The sequence below is a fragment of the Engraulis encrasicolus genome, chromosome 10, assembly GCF_034702125.1.
Source record: "Engraulis encrasicolus isolate BLACKSEA-1 chromosome 10, IST_EnEncr_1.0, whole genome shotgun sequence".
Lineage (NCBI taxonomy): Eukaryota > Metazoa > Chordata > Actinopteri > Clupeiformes > Engraulidae > Engraulis > Engraulis encrasicolus.
Window position 1 is genome coordinate 721,559 of NC_085866.1, and position 17,191 is coordinate 738,749.

At 41.9% G+C, this 17,191-nt stretch overlaps 1 protein-coding gene across 1 annotated transcript; it reads right to left on the bottom strand.

The window, feature by feature from the left end:
- Positions 1-8,982: 8,982 nt before the first annotated feature.
- On the bottom strand, positions 8,983-10,976 carry LOC134456482 (heavy metal-binding protein HIP-like). The gene is made up of 2 exons (XM_063207847.1): positions 10,961-10,976; positions 8,983-9,920 (listed from the first exon to the last, which is right to left on the bottom strand). Exon 2 carries the CDS (start codon positions 9,907-9,909, stop codon positions 8,998-9,000), a length of 912 nt encoding a protein of 303 aa, XP_063063917.1. The 5' UTR covers positions 9,910-9,920; positions 10,961-10,976; the 3' UTR covers positions 8,983-8,997.
- Between the last annotated feature and the right edge of the window lie 6,215 nt (positions 10,977-17,191).

Consider the following 17,191-nt stretch of genomic DNA (forward strand, 5'->3'; position numbering starts at 1 on the left):
GGTGGGGAAAATAAAATAGAGATAAATGTAAAAAAGGTAATTGTGCAAAAAGACATTCTGTGAGTTGGGATAGACCAATGCAGAAAAAAAAACATACTCTGTCAGTTAAGGTAGACAACAAGGGTTGATGGATGCATCTATGATATAGTATAGTATGTAGAAGTAAGGCAAGGCAAGGCAAGGCAAGTTTATTTATATAGCGCATTTCATACACAGGTGCAACTCAATGTGCTTCACAAAGTTAACAAATGTAAATGAAAGGAAACAGGGAAGAAAGAAGGAAATGAATTAGAGTCAAAAAGCATTTAAAAAACATTAAGATAAAACATAAGGTAAAAATAATAATAAAATAAAATAAAATAAAACAAATTAAATAAAAAATAAAAATAATAAGAATAAGTAATTTAAGCTAGGGGAAAGCATCTGAGAACAGCTTTGTCTTGAGTCTAGATTTAAAGCTATCAATAGTGGGTGCATTTTTTATGTCATCTGGAAGCTGGTTCCAAAGCTTTGAAGCATAGAAGCTAAAGGCTGCCTCTCCACACTTTGTTTTGACTTTTGGAATCACCAGCAAATTCTTCTCCGTTGACCTTAGTGACCTAGTTGGTGCATACAGCTGAAACATATCCAGTAGATATGTGGGTCCCATTCCATTTAGTGATTTAAACACAAGTAGCATAGCCTTAAAATCAATTCTGTAGCTTACTGGGAGCCAATGCAGCGATCTTAAAATTGGAGTAATGTGGTCGAACTTCCTTGTCTTTGTAAGAACCCTTGCAGCTGCGTTTTGTACAAGTTGAAGCTGTTTAATGGTTTTATTGGGGAAGCCAGTAAAAAGACTGTTACAGTAATCAACTTTACTAGAAATAAAGGCATGTATTAGCTTCTCCAGATCATGTTTAGACATCAGGCCCCTAAATTTAGAGACGTTTTTTATGTGATAAAATGCAGACTTAGTAATAGCTTTCATGTGACTGTTGAAGTTTAGGTCACTGTCAATGAGGACCCCAAGATTTTTAACTGTTTCCCTTGCTTTCAGTCCCTTCGTTTCAAGGATAGTAGCAATCTTTTGTCTCTCCTCTCTTTTCCCAAATATAATTACTTCAGTTTTATCTGTGTTCAGCTGGAGGAAATTGTGAGACATCCATTTGTTAATTTGGTCCATGCAATGATAGAGTGATTCAAGGGGGGTATAGTCATTTGGGGACATAGATAAGTAGAGCTGGGTATCATCCGCATAGCTATGGTAATTTATGGAGTTATTCTCGATAATGTGTCCCAGTGGCAACATATACAGATTGAGGGAGTGTACAGAGTATGATAGGGGTTGAACATTCTTACAATGTCACAGTAAAGTACAGGTAAGTGTTTTAGGCAAGCACACACACACACCACACACACACACACACACACACACACACACACACACACACACACACACACACACACACACACACACACACACACACACACACGTTCCCCAGTAACTGGGCCAGCTCCGACAGATCACTGTCTTTGCTTGTGGTAAGCAGGAAAAACAAGTATGGTCAAGGGTCAAAAGTTCCTTAGTGCAGTTATTGGACAGCACACACACACACACACACACACACACACACACACACACACACACACACACACACACACACACACACACACACACACACACACACACACACACACACACACACACACACACACACCAAGAGGTTTCCCGGGCTGGGCCAGCTCTGGCATCTCAGGCAGTCCAGTCCCCTATGATGATGTTCTTCTTAGTGTCCTTCTGTGTGTTGTTAAACAGCTGAATTGCCCATGGGACAAAGGACTTCCTTAGTCTGTCAGTCCTGCAGGTGAAAGCACGGAGTCTGTGGCTGAACAGACTCAGTTGGTTAGTGAAGGTGGCGTTAAGGGGGTGATGCTGATTGTCCATAATAGAGTCTAGTCTGCTCAGTGTTCTGCTCTCGGTTATTGAGGTGAGTGTCTCCAGTTCCATGCCCACCACTGATCCCGCCTTCCTCACCAGTCTGTCAAGGCGTCCAGCATCTCTCTTCCTGATGCTTCCTCCCCAGCACGTCGCAGCAAAGAAGAGCACGCTGGCCATGACAGACTGGTAGAACATAAGCAGAAGTCGGCTGCAGACATTGAAGGACCTCAGCCTTCTGAGGAAATAGAGCCTGCTTTGGCCTTTCCTGTAGAGTGCATCTGAGTTTGTGGACCAGTCCAGTTTATTGTCGAGGTGCACTCCTAGGTACTTGTAAGTGCTGACAGTCTCCACTTTCTCTCCCCCAATAGAGACAGGCACCAAGGGTGGGATGGAGCGCCTGAAATCAACTACCATTTCCTTGGTTTTGGTGGTGTTCAGGTGCAGCTGATTGTTTTGACACCATCCCACAAAGTCGTCAACCAGTCCCCTGTACTCCTCCTCCTGACCATCTCTGATACACCCCACAATTGCAGTGTCGTCTGAGAACTTCTGCATGTGGCATGTCGCAGAGTTGTAGCTGAAGTCTGTCGTATACAGAGTACGGGGGAAAGCACCGTTCCTTGTGGTACTCCTGTGCTGCTCACCACTGTCTCAGATGTGATGTCACCCATCCTTACAAACTGGGGTCGTTCCGTGAGGTAGTCAGTGATCCAGGTCACCAGGCCAGGCTCCACTCCCATCTGCACCAGTTTATCTCTCAGCAGCAGTGGTTGAATAGTGTTGAAAGCGCTGGAGAAATCAAAAAACATGATTCTCACAGCACAGCCACCCTTGTCCAAGTGAGAATGTATCCTGTGGAGGAGATACAGGATAGCATCCTCCACTCCCACGTTCTCTTGGTAGGCAAACTGCAGAGGATCCAGTGCGTGTCGTACCTGGGGCTATGACACAATGACTAACCATTCTGCTGGCGCTGATACGTTCATTGACGCAAAAAACTTGGTTTTGAAAGCAAACTAAGGGTTTTGAGCAAGAGACTCGGTTTTGCAGGTTATCCACAGTGTTTTGCCATTTGTTAAAGCTATTTTGAGAATGAATATTATGTTTTGCAAATTGCGAGGGAGATTTGAGAAATGTACAAAACCAATTGAGAAATACTGTTAAGTAATACATGTAATCCAACATATAACTTATTGCTTCTCCCTCAACACTTGTCATTATAAACAAAATGTAAAAATGAAAGTAAACGAACATGAATTTGCTCCTCCCACTCCCCCGCCCCTTTTAGTTACTCGCGTTATCTTCAGGAAGGAAGAAGAGGAGACCAACTGAACAACAACAACCACACACACACACACACACACACACACACACACACACACACACACACACAGAGACACACACAGAGACACACACACACACAGGCACACACACACACACACACACACTCTTGCAGGTTGCCATGAAAGTGATTGTACCTCCACTAGTGCCATTTAGCTGCCCTCATTCAGTGTAAACACACACACGCACACATACACACACACAGATGCACAGACGTATGCACGCACACACACACACACACACACACACACACATACACACACACACACACACACACACACACACACACACACACACACACACACACCACTGGTGACATTTAGAGGTTAGATATGGCCTCATTAGGGTTAGGCTATGCCCTCTCACACACACACACACAGACACACACACACACACACACACACACACACACACACACACACACACACACACACACACACACACTTGTCTATGCTGTGTCCATTTGCATTTTTCCACATATATTTTTTTAAATAAACATTTTTTAAGGAAACATTTTTTTTAAATATGTATTCCTCTGAATTATTTAATGTGTCCTTTTCCTAAAACCATCGAGGACCAGGCAAATGCCCTCCCTACAGCGCCTCCCCTGGTAGAGTACAGTACTGCATCCCAGGTACTCTCCCTCCCTATAGCGCATCCCCTGGTAGAGTACAGTACTGCATCCCAGGTACTCTCCCTCCCTATAGCGCATCCCCTGGTAGAGTACAGTACTGCATCCCAGGTACTCTCCCTCCCTATAGCGCATCCCCTGGTAGAGTACAGTACTGCATCCCAGGTATACAGCCCAGAGCCGTATATAGAGAGAGTCTGGACAACTATGGGGTCGAACGTTCAAGCTATCCACTATTTTGATTGGTTCTGGGCTGGTCACATGTTTTACGGACGCCATTTTCGTTCCCCACGCCAGAGTTCTCAACGGGTAGGTCAGCCCGACAAACCCGACGGGCCCCTTGGGTTCAGGTCGAAAATATAAGCATATGGCTCGGGTCGGTTCGGTCCGCGGGCTCAATCTTTTCCGCCCAGTGAAAAAAAAAAAAAAAGAAAACCAGTTCTGCTGTTTATCGTGAATCATGGCGAATTTCCCCTTGATGGGTCAGTAGGCCTAAAGCTAGGCCTATCTATCTAGATATAGGCCTATGTAGGCCTGCGTAACGAAGGTCTGGCAGGCTGCTGCATGCAACGTTGCGCGCAGTGCTTAATTTGTAAATCACAAGGTACCGGAATGCAAAACAAACATGACATCACAGCGATGATGAGTTGGACAGAGGTCCCTGAAGTCACAGAAAAACTACACTGGCTACAATTACGCAAACGAATAAAAACGGGAAAAAAAATCTTAGATGCAATTTTAACGATATTCAGTCCCATGTCAGCTCATGGAACCATCCTTTTCTTTCTTAATACAAGGAACGGTTGGCAATCCAATGGCTATTTTAAACAACAGCCATATAGGCCTAGCCTATTAAATGCTGTAACGACAACAACAAATAGCATATTTTTAGTTTGATCGCTAACTTTATGCTTAGTAGTCTCAGCAAATGCAGTGCATGGAAATTATGCTTATGAGGTGAAACGAAGCCGAAGCGGTCTTCTATGGAAAGGACAGTGGCTTTCCAATTAGGCTATCCTTTCCCCGTATTCACACAACGTTGGCATATGCGTATTAAACGTTAAATCCACGCTTTGTTGGCGACTTTGTTGCATATAATTTGGCTAATCCGCATGTGCTGTTGCGATATGCCACTTCACTATTTAAATGGCTCGTGCACCGATGGTAAGCGAGCGGCAGCGAAGACGGCGATTTTTCCGGTAGACTTGACTTTTCACACTGACTGTCTGCTCGCGCTTCGGTCTGGTTGAAAATCCCCCAGCCAATGTTTTATTTGGAGCGTGTAGGCCCTGTTTGAATGAAATATCACATTGTCTTTGCTGTTTTCGTGCTGTTTTCGACTTGTAAGCAACTGTCGGGAAGGAAAGGCGCGCACACACATGGGAGCGCTCGCCAGCCGAGGAAGATCTCATCCTCTCACCTAGGCTATCTGTCTTTTTTGCTACATGGCTTATCCATGCATCAACCGTAGCCCAGGTGCCACTAGAAATTAGTAGGCTATGTCCAAAACCTTGTGTGCCGACCAAAATTTGATGAAACTTTTAAACAATGTTTGGCACAGCCAGGCTTTCCATCTCATCCGCGCATATGAACAAACAAGGAGGGAGGGGCAACTTCACGTAGCCTACATTTAATCAGACACTCGGGATGGAAATGTAGTAGCCTAAGCCTACATTTAGAAGTCAAAACAAAAGGTGGATAGATTGTTGTTGCCGTTATTGAAATCGCGCTGTGGATGATTCTGCTTAAATAGCAAGAACGTAGGCCTAAGTTTCCCAATTTTATATTATGTTTCTATTGTGGAAAATATCTTTTCACTAGTTTCCTGCACATAAGTGCCCTTAAAGACCCACCACAACCCGTCATTCTCCATAGGATAACGTGGGGAAACTCGACCCCCGACTTCGGGCCTCGGGCCGGGTTCGGTTAGATAATTCCAGTGATGTGACAGATAACATCGGGCTCGGGCTTTAAAAGCCACGGGCCGGGTAGGGTCGGGTTGACATTTTCAGGCCCGTTGAGAACTCTACCCCACGCTCCCATTAATGAGCATTATCAGATATAAAAAACAACGCTTCACTATAATATTATAACATTATTATTATGACAAACTGTTGTGCATATGGCTGTAGTGCAGGGCCGGGTCAGGAGGAACAAACAGCATCGTTTAACTCGTGACATAAACGGAGGATTTGGGACATGCATGGATATAAATTCCCCTTTATGGATTAAAGGTCAGAATTAATAACCGGAAAGCAGCAGATTTCTCCGTGTTGTGTGAGGTAAACGTATTTCCCCCCTTCGACTTTTGTTAACAATTACTTTTGAAAGAAATAAATAGTCGTGATGATGGCATGGGGTTATGTTTCTGTCATAACTTGAAATTAGCTTGTCAAATCTTAATTGCCACCTGTAAGTATGCTATACTGTGAAAACATAACTTTGCCCACCAAGTTATTATTTCTGTCGCGCTAAATATAAGGTCCTTTCCCCCTGCGATTTAAACTCACGTCCAGTCTCTATGAATATCCAGACTGCTATGAGCATCCAGACTCATCCTACAGTTCTACTGTCTGCAATCGTGATTATGCACTGCTGAGCACATCGTTATTTTTAAACTACTAAATCTCGACACAACGTGAAACTTTGGCGCAAATATCACCAGGGTCCCTGTACATGAACTTGAACATCGTTGTGAATATTATTTATGTAGCCTACATTACTTAAATATCGACTTTGACGTTGGCTGTACCTAGGCAACAACAACTCGGCAACGCTTGAATGCACTGCTGAGCACATCAAAACTATGCCGACAAAACCCTCTTTTAAGCAAACCCCTTCTATAGTACGAACGAACTTGTTAACGTTTGTTTTCATATGTTGGGATCTTGATGATACTACAACCCAAGTTTGATGGTCTATGAAGCCTTAATTGTATTTTAGATCCAGCGATTTTGACGGTATGCTGCCCATAGGGTTACACGGTAGAATCCTCGCCGTGGGGAACGAAAATGGCGCCATGATTCGAGTTGGCCAGACTCTCTCTATATACGGCTCTGCCTATACAGCCTTCCCTATAGCGCCTCCCCTGGTAGAGTACAGTACTGCATCCCAGGTACTCTTCCCCCCTATAGCGCATCCCCTGGTAGAGTACAGTACTGCATCCCAGGTACTCTCCCTCCCTATAGCGCCTCCCCTGGTAGAGGTAAAAATTTATATAATTTAAGTTAATACTAAAAAAGTATAGGTGGAAAAAAGTAAAATAAAAATATTTGCTTTTAAGTTTGTTTTTAAGTAAATTATTAACAAAAGACCAATGCATTTCAGAGCCTAACATAATGCGAAGAAAACAAAAATGTTTTTAATCTGGATTTAAAGATCCCTATAGAGCCTGCCTGCCTAACATTAAGGGGAAGATTGTTCCACAATGTAGGTACGCGGAAGGCAAAAGCCCTGTGGCCAGCAGACTTCTTCCGCACCACAGGGATTGATAGGAGTCCAGCATGCATGGACCGCAGGGACCGAGCTGGAGTGTAGGGTGTGAGCAGCTCGGACAAATAAGTGGGTGCTTGGCCGTGTAAGGCTTTGTATGTGAGCAGCAAGATTTTAAAGTCTTCTCTGACGTGAACAGGCAACCAATGGAGGGAGGCTAGGATTGGTGAAATATGTTCAAATTTCTTGGTCCTTGTTAAAACCCTTGCATTTTGCACTAACTGAAGCCTACTTATAGTGCTAGATTGACGGCCAGAAAATAATGCATTGCAGTAGTCCAATCTAGATGTAACAAATGCATGAATTAGTGTCACGCATGGACAACAAAGGTCTAATCTCCAAAATGAGTTCTAGAGTAGAGTAGAGATGCAATGTCATCGATGTGCAAACAAGTGTTCAGTGTAAAAGATGGCTTTTAGAAATGTGGTATCAAAGTGTCATGCTGCGTCCTTTTGATTATAGGAAGACTGACACTATGCACTCTCATCATTATTATTTAATGGATTTACCTTTTATTATATCAGGCATAGTTTTGTGTTGCTCACATGTGATATCTTCATTTCGCCTTGGTTTATTCACAGAAGCCTTGGTTACAGTGATTTGAAATGAAGAGTTTAAATGCAAAACCCCCTAAGTGCCATTTCAGAAAATAATCTTAATTCATTTTTATTTAATACAAAGCTATCAAAATTGCATATTTTAAGATTTTATTTATGGAGTTAGGGGTTTTTGCATCTGAACTCTTGAAATTGTTATTTAAATGCCCTTTCTATGAAGAGAAGTAGGCTAAGCCGATATAACTGTGCCTGTGGCCTATCAAAGCCCAAAACTACGTGTCAGTAAACAAATGCGAGCTGTGTTATTTTTTCCATTGAAAACAAAATGGCCATGAAAGAAATGCCTACCTTGTTTCAATGATTAGGTGAATTATCTGCCTATGAAAAAAGCACGAAATGCAGATAAATACATGTATTCTCTTTTCAACTTTGATGGGCGGAGACTTCACATTGACGTCATCCCCAGTCTTTTTATTTTTGTTATTTTTAAAATCAACGTGCACATTTTCAGGGTGACAACAGGCAGAATATTGCTTTACATACCCTAAGGAGGTTATATTAGTAAAAACAAGTTGCCTATCGAGAGTGAGAACGAAACTTGCTTTCTAGAGCAGCTACGATTCTTTCCCCAGAGACTACACTGCTGGTACAGCGTGCATTATGGGGTTTATAGATAGGACACATCAGTGGTGTAGTCTACGTAGAACGCAGGTATACGGCGTATACCCACTTCTAAATTTCAGGGATTTCAGTATACCCACTTAAAATCGATTGATCCATTGTTTTGAATAGCACAAATATTTACGGTATACCCACTTCAAAAAATGCTCAAATATACAGTATACCCACCATAAAAAGTAGACTACACCACTGTACACATGTCACTGATAGCATAAGTCTCACTATTGGTGTATTGGCAGGCGTGTAATGATAAACTGATAGATATGCAATTAAAGACACATTTATTTGATCATGATAAGAATTTACATTTATCCTTTTTTCAAACAAATAATCTCCTAAATTAATGGTAAGTGGTCATAGTGATCTTCTGGTGTTCAGAGAGGGAAGAGCAGGAAGCCACTGAAGGTGCTGTAGCTATACTTAACAACATCACTAAGCCTGTAGCCAGCTGGTAGCACCAGGTTTACTGTATCTCCCTTCTCCAGCTGCAGAGCCAGGCCACTGGACAGATAGCCGGGCCTTCCATCAGTGCCATACTTCTGCAGTCTCATGACCTGCCATCTATTCTTATTCATCCTGATACCCATGTAGCGTGTGTCCAGTGTATCCATAACAGTGAACCTGAAGTAGTAGACCCCCCTGACAGGAGCTGTGAAGAAGCCAGTTGCGCTGCTGTAGGCCTCTCCTACATTGGTGAAGACTCCCTTGAACACTAAGTTCAGGTCACTACTCCCAGACTCTGTGTGCCCCCATCTAGATTGCCTCAGACCTGCTGAGAAGGCCACCTTGGGTGCTGCTCTGATCTCTTTCTCCAGATTCTCCACTTCAGTCTCAGTGGCTGCCAGTCTGATCTTCACTGCTTTCAGCTCTACCTCTTGTGCTGCATTTTCCCTCTTCAGATTTTCTATTTCAGTTTCATTAGCAGCCGGTCTGGTCCTCAGAGCAGCCAGCTCCTGCTCATGCTCCTTCTTCAGGGCCTTGACCTCAGTCTCTGTAGCTGAAAGTCGGGTCTTCAATATGGCCAACTCTGCCTCTTGCCCCTTGTCCAGAATCTGAACCTTAGTCTCACTGGTCACAAACCTTCCTTTCATTGCTACATTCTTAGCGTCCAAAACCTTAAATTCACGTTGAGTATGTCGTACTGTTGCTCTCAGGTCCACCACCATGTCTCTGAGTTCCTTCAGCTCAGCAGAGACGTCCTGGGTAGAGGCTTCAGTGCCGTGGCTCTCTGTCTGGACTCCACACATGGAGAGCAGCAGCAACAGCAGTGAGATGGCAGCCCTCATCTTCCAAGTCACTGTAAAATAAAACATTCAACAGACGCTGAGTGGCTTACACCATACAATCATTACTGACCTGCTAAGTAAAATCAAGAAGTATTGAGTGGAGGTTATGCTAAACCTAAGCCTGCACAAGCTCCTTTATTCATAATAATTGTCCACAATTGTATGAGTGTTATAGATACATCAGTCACAGGCATGACTCACTAATGTGTGTGTGGTGATGAAAAAAAACAGAATTCTCTCTCTCTCTCTCTCTCTGTCTGGTTGCTTCTTACGCTCTCTCTGCTTTCTTATACAGAAATACAGTCAATCCGGAAAGTATTCACAGCGTTTCACTTTTTTCACACAAGATAAACAAATTTGCTTTAGATGGTGTTAAGCATGTGTGGTGGTAAACAAAAAAAAAAAACAGTGCATCATCTGGCTAGTCAAGTATGGTAGTGGGACTGACATCGTTTGGGGATGTATGAATGCCGTCAACATTGGAAATCTGAATTACATCTAAAAAAGCATGCATGTCAACATGCACTGTGACTACAGAAGCAAACCATGATACTCTCCATAGGATTTCATTCAAAACTCACACCCATCTATTTTAGCCTGGTGCAGACTCAAAATGTACAATTTCAAAGTCCTGAAAGGTTGAAACACACACTGATGACCTCCCTTTTAATCCCTTTTCATTTCAAAATGAAAAAATGAATGTAGTTGCTGCCAAAGCTGGTTCTACAAAGTACTAAGCAAAGGCTGCGAATACTTTTGTAAAAATTATTTCTTTGTATTTTATTTTTTATAAATGTTCAAAACTGTCAAGACAACTTGTTTTTCACATGGTCATAATGGAATAATTTGTGTAGGATTTTGACAACAGAGATTCATTTGTAGCATTTGGAATAAGGCTGTAAGATAATAAAATGTGAAAAAAGTGAAGCGCTGTGAATACTTTCCGGATTGACTGTAGATAATCAAATGAGATATAACAATATTTTACATTTAATATTTCTAATCAAACCCTGTTATTCACCTTCTAAGACTGCCAAGTCTAATATCTTACCTTTAAGAGTAAGAAAGCCCCGTCTGTCACTGGTGGCAGAAGTCTGTGCAGCAGCAGCAGTGTCTGTGACTTAGACTCTATGATCACCCTCTTTTTATAAGTCAGGAATTACGCAAACACGTTTGAGGTAACCTTAGGCCCAGGGATGCCGTTCAGCAATATACATTATTATGACAGATTCTTGAAAGTTAAGTCAGATCCTCAAATGAGTCTGGTCTTACACCTCTTCCCACAACACCGGACGCAACACACACACACACACACACACACACACACACACACACACACACACTGAGCCGATATCACACATACAATACACCTCCTGAGGAAATAATTAGGAACAAAAACGCAACGCGGTGGTAGCAACAGTATTGCAAGACAGCCTGCGACATTCTTGTCCTTTCTGCAGATCACTATTTCACATACAGTTTTTCACAACTCATCAGTTGATGAAGACTTTCACACACAAAGCTTAGCCAGGCTCCAAAGCCAGGTATTTATCAATCTGGTACCCAAGCTCCCACTCACCTTTTTGTATCCACCATGGACAAGAGGAAGGAATTGAATCAATGTCACATACAGTATACTGAACAGTTGGCCTTTTTACAGAGGCCTTTACATTTCCCGTCATGACAGGATTGTGGACATTATATCTGACAGTTCGTAATTTTCTTCTTAAAAGTGTGTTGTTAGAGAAGAACATTCATGTTGTCCGTCAATATAATTCATGTTGAAATGTTCTTCCTTGTGTCATTTTACTGATTCTGATGTTTATTGAATTTCACTGTCCCAACTTATCTGAGACATGCTGGAGTTATTAGATTTGAAACTAGGCCTGTGCAATATATCCCACAAATGCAACGCTTCCAGTCCCCCCATCATTCCTACCACTCCCGTACACATTTTTATAAATACAAAAAAAATGTTTAGAAATATATTTAATATCTCTACATAGATCAATGAGGTGACGTGCCTAGACTTATTGTGAAAACGAAGCAAAAAATATGGGGCGAATGGTAACACTGTTTTAATAATTCACTTTTACAGTGGATCTGCCACATTAGGTACAGTGTATTAATAACCAGTGTAACAATATTTAATACCATGTAATACCAGTGTAACACCATGTACCAAGTGGTATTACAGGGTATTGCATATTGTTACACTGGTATTACACTAGTATTACATGGTATTAAATATTGTTACACTAGTTATTACACAGTACCTAATGTGGTAGATTCACTGACATGGTGAACCATTAAAATAAGGTATTACCGGGCAAGTCAATCCACCCAGTTATGGGCCAAATGAAAATTCCGCCATTTTGAAAGTGTTGGCCTCCAAAATCTAATCAGGTCATGAATCTACCCTAGAACATTAACACACAGAATCTGGGACAAATCCATCCAACTGGTCAGAAGTTATGGGCCAAACAAACATTTGGCCATCTTGAAATCAGTCGTCTTGAAAGTGCTGGCCTCCAAACTCGAATCAGTTCATGAACCTACCCTAGAGCATTCACACACCAAATCTGGGACAAATCTATCCACCCAGTCAGAAGTTATGGGTCAAACAAAAATGTGGATAAAAAATGAGAGAAAAGTCCGCTACAACCCGGATTTAATGCTCCCAATTATTTTTTAATTTTTCCGTGACAATAAAAAAAATAATTGGGAGCATTAAATCCTGGTTCTCTCCTATTTTATCTGGCTATTCATTAGTAGTATTAGTAGTATAATAGTTCATTCATAGGATTTTGATTTGACTCAGTTTACCTTGTGTCCCAACTTCATCAGAGTTGGGGTTTGTAGATAAGTTCCAAGATAAGAACTTGGAAAAATGTGCAGATAAAGAGAACTTTATTTGATCATCATCATAATGATTTAAATGTATTATTTTTCAAACAAATAATCTCCTAGATGAGTGATGAGAGGTCATGGTGATTTTCTGGCGATTTTCTGGATAGCTTATCCCTGACAGTGAACCTGAAGTAGTAGACCCCCCTGACTGGAGCTGTGAAAAAGCCAGTTGTGCTATTGTAGGCCTCTCCTACATTGGTGATGACTCTCTTGAATACTAAGTTCAGGTCTTTACTCTTAGCCACTATGGTGTCTCTCAGACCTGCTGAGAAGGCCACCTTGGGTGCTGCATTGATCCCCTTCTCCAGATTCTCCACTTCAGTCTCAGTGGCTGCCAGTCGGGTCTTCAATATGGCCAACTCTACCTCTTGTGCTGCGTTTTCCCTCTTCAAGTTGTCCACCTCCGTCTTCATTTCTGCTTTGTTTTCCTGTTGAGCCTGAACCTTTGTCTCACTGGCCACAAGCCTTCCTTTCACTGCTACATTCTCAGCCTCCAAAACCTTAACACCTTCTTGAGTATGTTGTAGTGTTGCTTTCAGGTTCACCACCAAGTCTCTGAGTTCCTTCAGCTCAGTAGAGACGTCCTGGGTAGAGGAGTCAGTGCCGTAGCTCTGGACTCCACACATGGAGAGCAGCAGCACCAGCAGTGAGATGGCAGCCCTCATCTTCCAAGTCACTGTAAAATAGAACATACAACAGACGCTGAGTGGCTTACACCATACAATCATTACTGACCTGCTAAGTAAAATCAAGAAGTATTGAGTGGAGGTTATGCTAAACCTAAGCCTGCACAAGCTCATACAACAATGTAAATTTACAGGGTTCTAGGGCCATTTTTGCAGTTGCAGTAACTTAATATTTAAAGCTACATAATTTCGCCTGCAGCTTTTCCTTATAAGTTAGATTTTGGGGCCCTGAGACCAAACAGGGCTGAGTTGGGTGTTGTCCCTATGAACTCGGTATAGACTAACAGGAAATCAGAGAAAAAGTATCCTACGGCCTAATACACCAGGCACACAGGCATAACTCACCAATGTGTGAAAAAAAAAATCTCTCTCTCTCTCTCTCTCTCTGCTTGCTTCTCACTCTGACTCTGCTTCTCCCTCCCCCACCTCTCTCTCTGTCTCTGTCTCTGTCTCTGTCTCTGTCTCTGTCTCTCTCTCTCTCTCTCTCTCTCTCTCTCTCTCTATCTCTCTCTCTCTCTCTCTGCTTGCTTCTCACTCTGACTCTGCTTCTCCCTCCCCCACCTCTCTCTCTGTCTCTGTCTCTGTCTCTCTCTCTCTCTCTCTCTCTCTCTCTCTCTCTCTCTCTCTCTCTCTCTCTCTCTCTCTATCTCTCTCTCTCTCTCTCTGCTTGCTTCTCACTCTGACTCTGCTTCTCCCTCCCCCACCTCTCTCTCTCTCTCTCTCTGTCTCTCTCTCTCTCTCTCTCTCTCTCTCTCTCTCTCTCTCTCTCTCTCTCTCTCTCTCTCTCTCTCTCTCTCTCTCTCTCTCTCTCTCTCTCTCTCAACCTTCTAACTCCTTAACTCTCAAGGGGCATTTATACAGAAATACTTAATCAAAGGAGATATAACAATATTTTAAATTTAACATGTATAAACAAACACGGTTATTTACATTTTATGACTGCCAAGTGTAATAAACATTGGTCTCACCTTTAAGAGTACGCGCCGTCTGTCACTGGTGCCTGTAGCAGCAGCAGTGTCTGTGAATAAGACTCCACAATCACCCTCTTTTTATAAGTCAGGGATTACGCAAACACATTTGAGGTAACCTTAAGCCCAGGAATGCCGGTCAGTAATATTGATTATTATGACAGAGATTCTTGAAAGTTTGGCAAAGTCAGATCCTTAAATAAGTCTGGTCTTACACCTCTTCCCAGAACACCGGACGCAACACACACACACACTGAGCCGATATCACACAAACAGTAAACGTTCTGAGGAAATAATCAGGGACAAAACGCAACGCGGTGGTAGCAACAATATTGCAACACGGCCTGCACCATTCTTGTCCTTTCCACATGTGTTCTATTTCACCCACCGTTTTTCACAACTCATCTGTTGATGAAGACATTCTTACTTTCACACACAAAGCCAGGCTCCAAGTGTATTTATTGATTTAATACATACTTTGGCACTTTTTCATTTGACTCAACCATGAGGATTCCAAATCTGACATCATTTTGGTTATAAAACTTCGTTTTGACAGCGAAATTCAAGATGGCCGCCATCTAAAACCGTTATTTTCGACCTTTTTAGGCCGTCACCGCCCAAAATTATCATATTTGGACTGGGAACCTCCCAATTTGTGATTTGTGTTCTCATGTTAAGATATTGAGAGAATATCTGATCTACAAGCCCATAATTCCTCACATTGGGAGGCATAGTGGGCTTGTAGAAAAGTAGCACTCAAGTGATTTTTACCCCACAAAAAGGGGGAAAAAGTGCCTTCATACATGATTCTAGGTCATTCAGATCAAAAGTTATTTTTTAGAGATGCCGCCGGACGCCATTTTGAATTTGGCTCTCTAGCATAAAAGCCCGGGATTTGGGAGGGACATGGGGGCTAAATCTTTTCTAAAGGGTCCATAGAGGTCAAATCAATCATCAAAACATTGTTGCCAGACGTTGGTCACGGAACCTCCATTTATGACTCTACTAATCCTCTCATAAGCCAAGCATGGTAGTGGGACTGACATGGTTTGGGGATGCATGAATGCTGTCAACATTGGCAATCTAAAATACACCTAAAAGAAACATACATGTCAACATGCACTGTGACTACTGAAGCAGATCATGATATTCTCCATAGGATTGCATTCAAATCTCACACCAATCTATTTAAGCCAGATGCAGACTCAAAATGTAAAAGTTCAATGCAAAGAAAGGTTGAAACGCACACTGATGACCTCCCTTGTCATCCCTTTTCATTTAGTTTCATTTCGAGACGATTCGAACCAACATAGCCCCTTCTCTACCGGATTTTAATCTGGGGGTGTACTCACTTTTGTGAGTACATGTTCAAACATTAATGGCTGTATTTTGTTTTTTTCTGAGTGAACAAGAAATTTAAGCGGTTAAATATGTTGTTAAAAGGTCACTAATCATTGTGTCAAACTTACATTTCTGTAATGCTTTCCTATGAAAAGATATACTCAAAAATCTGCAAAACTGTGAGGGGTGTATTCACTTTCGTGATATACTGTAAAACCTAGTTCTAAACACTTGCCAATACAAGCATTTTACAGACATTTTCTTGATATGATATTGAGTCACAGCCAGTTACATGGAGAGGTCAAACCTGTGTTGGAGGGAATCTGTGGCAGGGTTTTCACTTATACTTTTACTTTTTGTATCACTGTTTCACCTATAACCAGCTATGCTGACCAAGTGACCTATTATCAGATCAAGAAAATCTGTCTGGTATTGCTTGTATAAATTAAAATGGACTCGAATGACTGGGTATTTTTACTTGACAATAGACAGAAAAATAAGCTTGTTGAAACATGTGGGGCCCTCGGTTTTGCTGTGTTGACGTCACTGTTTGGCATTTTTAAAAATAATTTTTAAATAATTGTTTTTATTTTTTATATATTTTCATTTTTTTGTTAAGCAGAAAATTATACATGTGTTCATGCACAGAAATAATGCCCTCTCTGAAAATGTATTATGTTCTTTAAAAAGCCACAAAAATAAAGAGAATTAATTAAATGAGAAGGTGAGTCCTGTACTGTATATCATGCCCAGTAGATTTGGTTCTGATATATCCTGTTGTTAAGGACTGTAATACTGCATTATGTAATAATACAGTAATACATTTTGCAATACATTTCTTGAACGCGTTTTGTAACAACTTTTTTCTCATCTTGTAATAAATCATTACATAATGCGGAATTTATTACAAAATGCGGATGCTTGCTAAACAGTTTTTCATGATGGAAATGTGATCATTTCCGCTCATCAGTTCGGCGAGAAGGTCGCTACCGTGGAATAGCAGCACGACAGAGAGAATCTTTAGACCCCGACGCGGAGCGGAAGTGCTGCTATTCCACAAAGCGACCGACTCGCCGAAAGTTAACCCGCTTATTATATGGATATACTTAAATGATTCACACATGGCGGGGACATTTCTTTAGGCCTATTTAATGTTAAGATTGTTGCTGCGCAAAACAAAACAGTGCCGTTGTGGAACACCGCTAGGCAACAGCTAGGTAGCCAGGACAACAGGTGTTGTCTATCACAGCAGCTGATTAGAGTCTTGTTGAAAAGTCGCTTTAGCAGTGAAAAGTCTTGTTGCCATTGACAGCGGTCTGTTATAGACCAACCCGTCCGTTATCGAAAAATAACAGACGTGCGAACGTTGGGGAGCCC